Source organism: Phyllostomus discolor, chromosome 14 (genome assembly GCF_004126475.2).
Source record: "Phyllostomus discolor isolate MPI-MPIP mPhyDis1 chromosome 14, mPhyDis1.pri.v3, whole genome shotgun sequence".
In the NCBI taxonomy this organism is placed as follows: Eukaryota; Metazoa; Chordata; class Mammalia; order Chiroptera; family Phyllostomidae; genus Phyllostomus; species Phyllostomus discolor.
The window spans coordinates 42,819,455-42,826,154 of record NC_040916.2 but is presented as its reverse complement, the minus strand read 5'-3'; the positions used below and the strand labels follow the sequence as shown (position 1 = coordinate 42,826,154).

Here is a 6,700-nt window from a genome sequence, read left to right as displayed (position 1 = left end):
TTAAAAACAAAATGAGACCGAACCCTGCTGCTGCTGCCTGGTGCTCGTTGCCCAGTCGGCCAGTCCCTGCTGGGTGTCCCAGGCCTCGGAGAACGACCTGGTCTCTCTCAGGCACTGGGTGGCTCTCCCAGCGGGTGAGGTGCAATGCTGGGTGCTTAGCATGTTTCCCTTCCCACCTAAGAGACCTTGACCTCATAGGTAGCTCTGTGAAAATGAAGGAGAGGACGTCAGCGGACAGTCACATGGATTAAGCTTCAGGGGGCCAGGGAGAGCCAGAGGGAGCTGTGGAGTCGGGAGAGATGACGCAGGCAGCAAAGTTCGTGCGCGTCTCTGCAGACTTAGGGCCAGTGGAGCGTGTGGCCAGGATGTTTCCCCATAAGCCAGCGTGTGACGCTGTGTCCCCAAGCATGTGTTGTTTCTCCTTGCATGTTTGATTCTAGAAAGGTATGTATGTACATGAGTGTAGCTGTACGTGGTATGTGCATGTGTGTGCATGCTGCTGGGTGGATAGGTATAACCATGGCTTTGTGTAGTCACACAAAATACATACATGGACCTTGTGCTTATAAGCTTACTATACAAGGTACCCACCTTTATTTCACCAGTGGCACGCTGGTGGCCTCAAAATCCTCTGGTTTTGGATTGAGTTGCCTTGGGCTGCGCGGCAATCCTGAGTTGATGAGGGCGCGGAATGTTACCTTCCCAAGCTGGGAAGGAGAAGGAGACCAGCCCAAGCTGGCGAGGGAGAGGGGCTAGTGGGCCCTCCCAGAAGCCCAGTTGCCTCAAGCCCCCGGCCGGCCTTTGCGCAGCGCCTGGGTATCCAAAGCCAGGCTCCTCCCTTGCGCTCAGCGGGCTCAGCGCAGGCTGGAGGTTCCGCTTCCTGCGAAAGTTGGCAACGCCGGACTGGCTGGGCAGGAGCTGCGCCCCACAAGGCAGGCGGACACTGGAGGCCAAGGTCAGGTTGCAAGATTCGCCCGGGGGAAAGAGGAGCCGGGCCTGGGGGAACAGGATTTCCTCGCCCCCTGGGCGCGGCCGCCCCGGGCCTTGCCGCACAGGCCTCCTTTGTGGAGGGCCCAGCTCCTGCGCAGACCCAAGCCCCTGAACAATAGTGCAATGTTGCCGCCCGCCGGGCCAGGCTCTCCGGGCTACACCGCGGCCGCCGAAGGCGAGGAAACCGGGTGGCGCTTTTTTATAGTCACAAATATAAAATTGGGGCTTTCTCCCCTTTCGCTCACCCCCTACCCCAACGCCGATAGAAAGCAGATAAATTTATGAAGGGCGAGCTAAGAGAATAATTACAGAGTGAAGGCCGTTAAATTTTATTTCCAGTCCCAAAGGCAAAACTTGCGATTTTATTGCAAACATCTGGAAGGACCGAGAGGAGGGCACACTGCTGGTTTAAAATAAAAACAAAAGATTTTATTTCCCGAAAACAAAAAAACATCATTAATGACCCTTTCGCCCCCACGGGCTTTTATTATTTTAAAGTGTGAGGGGGCAGCTGAATGGCCAACGACGCACGGCGGTCCCGCGGCTCCCGGCGACTGGGGACGCAGTCCGTCTGCAGAAGTGGGCCCGCGCCGTCTCCACGGCACTGGCACTGAGCAGGCGTTTCCAGAAATCAGCTCCCTCCCACGTCCGCCCGAGGTCTCGAGGCCAGTTGAGCCACCCCATAACTGGGTGCCAATTTGGGAAAAGAAGTGAAAAGTGGGTACTTGGCCTCACATTCCCGGAATATTCAATCACAGCAATAATAAGATCCCGGGCCAGTCCAGCCTCCCACCCACTATCTTGCCTGCTTTGCTTGGTTGTAAAGTATTTAGGGTCCTCTCACCCTGCCGACAGGGAAACTGAGGCACAAGCCATTAAGTGGCTTGCCCAAGGTCAGGGTTGAGCTCTAGCAGGGAGCTGGTTGCTAGGCTCTGCTTTCCGTGGAGTCTCCATGGTTTCCTCCCAGCCCCTTCTCTCATAATGTTTTATACCTGCCTACTCACGCGGAATTCATTGTAATTTCCAAGCCCCCAAAGGGTATCCTGCCCACATGTTTAAGGGCAGCCTAATATGGCCTGCTGGCCAACTCTTATTGACTTTGTTTTCAAACACTCACTCAAACCTGCAAACACACAGCGTGTGGAGGCTCACCTTGGTGCTGCGGCATTGGTAGTGGTGGTATTTGGGGTGGTGTTTAGCTCGGAGAGAAATGGCAGGAAAGGACAGGTATGTGGAGGAGGTACGGGCTCCAGACTCTTGACCTCATGCTGCAGCATTGTGTCAGGTTTCTTTGAAAACTCACAATATCTGGACACAGTCAGTTTTAGGTGAGCGCTCTGCGGTCCTTCCCTTCTTTGGCTTCCCTCCTACCGAAGCTAGGCCTGGGCATCCGCCTCCCCTGCGTCCTTCCAGGTGGTCAGTGAGTTCTTCTGCCCCCCCACCCTACATCCTGCCCCTGACTTTTGGTGCTTATCAGACTAAATTACCCTTTTGGGGGCCCTGCAGGGGGTAGGGTGGGGCTTGCAGCTTGATTTTTGACAATCAGCTTCAGGCCTGAAACAGACCAGAACTGGATTTGTAGCCTGCACCCCCCACCCCAACCCCGGGCCCCTAGGTTGAAGCCTGTAGCTGCAAGACTTGGGGATTGCTTCTGCACATAGCCTCACACACAGGGGACCCTGCTCTTGTTCCTTACGGTTAGAAGAGAAACTGGGGTAACCAGAGGGAAATCTGAAAGCCTTTTGATGTAATTTATGGAAGGAAAATGCACCCATTACTCCCAGATTCTTTTTTAATTCCCTAACCCTCTTCCTCTTGCCAATCACCTAAACTTACACCCCTGAGTCACAGACATTAGACTGTCCTGCTTACTCTTCCCCCAGACCTTCTTCCCCATCGGCACAAGTCACATGCCAAAGAGTGCATGCCTCTGGGAAAACCTTAGATTGACCCCCTATTGTCGCAAAAAGAAAACTCTCCTTCCCCTCCCATTTACCTGGAGGAAAACTATTTTCCTGGCTGTTTCGAATCAGCCTGGCTTCATTACCATCTGATTTGTTTTCATGGCCTAATTTACTTTTTAAGGATGTGACTGTATGTAGAATGGGGGTGGGGACAACTTGTGGGACCTGAAGGAAGGAGGCAGAGGCTCCGCTGAGCACTCTGTGCTGGACCAGTGCTTTGGGGGCGGGTGCAGACGCCTGCCCTCCAGCGCTTTGCTGCCTTCTGCAGGCGTGTCTCTGGGGCGCGTGTCTATGGGCACCCGCATCAAGCAGGCCCTCTGGACCTGTGTCTAGGCGTGCGGACAGCCACACAGTCCTCTCTTTGAGAAACTGTTACAGCCTCAGGGAGAGTGTAGGACCTATGGTGCACCTACTTCTCAGTCCAGACGGGGACTGTGTGGGAAGACCAAGGCAAGAGGCTGCCAGAGGGAGGTGTGAGATACAGATGGTAGGGAGAAGGAAACTTCAGGGAAGGATAGAGGCCACCCTATGGCCGCCCCACCAGGCCTGGTCCTGGCAGGTTCCAGCCACCAGCAGGGACACCAGAATCTGGAACCCAAAGAGAGGCCCAGCCCCTATGTCTTCTTGGCAGGTGTGGTCTCCAACTCCTTTGCTGAAGCCTGGTGGCGGTGAACACTCCATCCCTTTAGACAGTGGCTCCTGGAAGCAATGCCAAGTGGTGATGGACGTGGGGATACTGTGCCTAGCCACCCCGACTCCCGGCTCCCCAGAGTTTGCTAGGCAGCCTGTGGGAGCCAGCGAGGGGCTCAGCAGCCGGCGTCCGGATCCCTGGGTTCTTAGAGTGCAAGTCAGAGACCAGGCTGCTGGAGGGCCTGGGAGGCCAAGCCTGGCTGAATCACATGCATGCAGTGGCATTTCCCGTCATTCTTGCTGCATTTGCTGCACTGCTACCTGTGTCTTGTCTGAGCTGGAGCCGAATTTGAGGGGCCCCCCGAAGTGGCCTGTTTTGTTGTCCTGCCTAAAGACCCAAGTACATTCAGGACACTCGTTTGCAGCCTCCAGGACAGAGCATTTCCAAATACAATAGCAAGGGCCAGATTTCCGGGGCCTCTCGGCAGTCAGGAGGGGAATATGGTGTTTCAGAGACCTCACAGGCCCTCCCTTCTCACCCCAGGGTGGGAGGACCCGCTGGGCGCCCCTTCCAGGGGGACTTATGACATGCCTGGGCCGGTCTGCCCTGGGCTTGTAGGTTCAGACCCTGATCAGGGCCTGGCTGTCCGTGAGAGTAGTCTGCTGGGCCTCTCCATCTGCTGTTGCTCGCTCTGGGGAGCTGGCTCTTTCCTGCCCCTCCTTGGGGCATAGAAGCGACTCGACTAGGGCGTTGGGACGGGAAGATCAGACTGTGGCGAGGTCCCCGTCCGCGAAACCTGAGACTGTTTTCCAGCTTGGTAAGATCAACTTCTGAGCCCCTCTGAACTTGTTTTGCGCTGGGCAGGGCTCAGGGTTTCCCTGCGGCCCCGCGACCAAGTAGCTCAACCTGGGAAGGAGTGTGGGAAATCAGAATGGCCAGAAGTATGGCCTTTAAGTTCCTTAGAAATCCCTAGCGACTGCACTGCCCTGAAATATGTGTGTGTGTGTGTGTGTGTGTGTGTGTGTATATATATATATATATTTGGTGAGGGTGGTGGGGGGATCAGTGGGGCGGGAAGAGCCGGACGCCCAGGATGAAGGGAATTTTGAATAAGTCCTCCGCTAGCAAGTTCTTGACCGCCCTTGCCCAGCCCCTCTCCGTGGGTTCTCCAGAACAAGCGCCCCGGGCGGGCGCAGCTCGGCTCAGCATCCGCGCTGCAGGGAAGGCGAGCCTTTGCTGTGTGCGGGCCCAGTCGGGATCCGCCTGCAGAGCGCGCGGCGAGCCGGGCGCCCAGCCGGCCTCCTGCTTTGAGGGGCCTACGTCTCCTCGTCGCCCTCTCCACCAGGTAAAGCTGGGAGGAGGAGGAGGTCTTGAGAGTTTCAAGGACAAGATTCTGAGTAGTAATGCTGCTTTTTTGTTTGTTTCGTTTTGCGTTTACCAGAGTTGTTTAGAAATCGTTCAGCAGGAAAGTAAGAACCTGTATGTCGAAATCCGGACGGAACCAGCAGATCTAAAACCATCTGGGGGCAGGGGCGAGATTATTACAGCCGTCCTCTGGCGTGTTGGACAGGTTGTCATTTTCTCTTAGCCCCCCAATTCCAGATCTGTGATTAAAATGACTCTGGTCTTGCAGCTTCTTTGAAACCCAGAAGATTTGGGAGGAAAAGGTACGGGTTGGGGACTGGCAGGAGTTTGTAAGGGCACAGATCTGACCTCGACCTTCAGCTCCCCTCTCGCCCCACCACCAGCAGCCCGCGGGGCACCGGGAAGCCAGGAGTTAAAGCCGGCCCAGGAGCATCCCGGGGACGACGGGCGCTGAGCCCTGGCCCGAGCCTCAGTCTCTCCCCTCCGCTCATTGGCCCGCACTCTCAGGGTTTCTCCTGTTCCCTCCTCGCCATTGGTCGGGGGCTGGCTTTTTTCCCCCTCAGTCTTTCTCGTCCTCCCCCCTCCCTCTCCCTCGCCCCAAGGACAGGAGTGCACCGCCTGCCCCCAGCTCCTCGGGAAGGGAGGAATTTAGAAAAAAAGTTTCCCAGAAGTTTGGATTAGAGGAAGGACGGGAAGACAGAGAGAGGAAGAGGGAGAGGGAGGAGAGAAAGGGAGAGGGAGGAGAGAGAGAGAATAAAAAAAAGATGAAGTCCAGTCTGCACAGCCTGTGAGCGCCTGCCCCGGTGGGTGGGAAGCAGGACGCGGGCGCTCATGCTGCGAGCGGGCGGCGCTCCGGGCGCTCGTGCGTAGCCGCTGGGGCAGCTAGGGGCGCCGGTCCGAGCCGGCGGCGGAGGGCGGGGGAGGGCGCAGAGGGAGGGTGCCAAGGACCCGCGGAGCCGCCGCCTCTCCCGGGCTCGGCCCGGCGGGCGCTCGGAGCGTGAGGGCGCGGGCTGCTCCCTCAGTAGCGGGGGCGAGCGGGGACTGGGGTGCGGGCGGCTAAGATGAGTGAAAGGAGAAGATCTGCAGTCGCCCTGAGCTCGCGAGCACATGCCTTCTCCGTTGAAGCCTTGATCGGCTCAAATAAAAAACGGAAACTGCGAGACTGGGAGGAGAAGGGGCTGGACCTGTCCATGGAGGCGCTGAGCCCCGCGGGCCCACTCGGAGACGCGGAGGACGCGGCCGCTCACGGCCTGGAGCCTCACCCGGGTGAGTGCGTAGGGCCAGACCGCGGGAGGCGGGCGGCCAGCCCGGGGGCCGAGTGGTGCGGAGGGAGGCCCTGGCCGCCCACGCCCTGCCCTGCTCCAACTCGGGTTTCTTTTCCTTTGCACAAATGCCTCGAGCCTTCCCCCAAATTCGCCGGAACCAATTTGGGAGAACTGGCCCAAGCCTTGCATTTCGTCGCCAACCTCGAGCAAGGAGGTCTTGCTCGCATCCCCTTCTCTGGGAGCGGAGCGCAGCGTTCCTGGTGCCCGCAGCTGAGGGGCTTGCAGGGCCCTGGGGTTAGGAGGGGCGCCAGTCGCAGGCAACGACTGGAGAGCTCTCACTTCTGAGAGCTCCGGAGGACGAGCGTGGTGCTCTTGGCCCGACACCCCCGCCTAGAGAAATGCCCCGTTTACCCCATTTTGCTTTCAGCCTTGTCCCTCGCCCTTCCCCCACCAATTTTTCTGCGACTAAAGTTGTTGAATTTCCT

At 57.6% G+C, this 6,700-nt stretch overlaps 1 protein-coding gene across 1 annotated transcript in view; it reads left to right on the top strand.

The window, feature by feature from the left end:
• The first annotated feature begins 5,519 nt into the window (after window positions 1-5,519).
• TBX15 (T-box transcription factor 15) overlaps window positions 5,520-6,700 on the top strand; it is a 99,964-nt gene continuing 98,783 nt past the window's right edge. Inside the window, exon 1 of the mRNA XM_028503019.2 lies at window positions 5,520-6,216. Coding sequence (XP_028358820.1) covers window positions 6,012-6,216 — 205 coding nt within the window. The 5' untranslated portion in view covers window positions 5,520-6,011. The remainder of the gene's footprint in view (window positions 6,217-6,700) is intronic.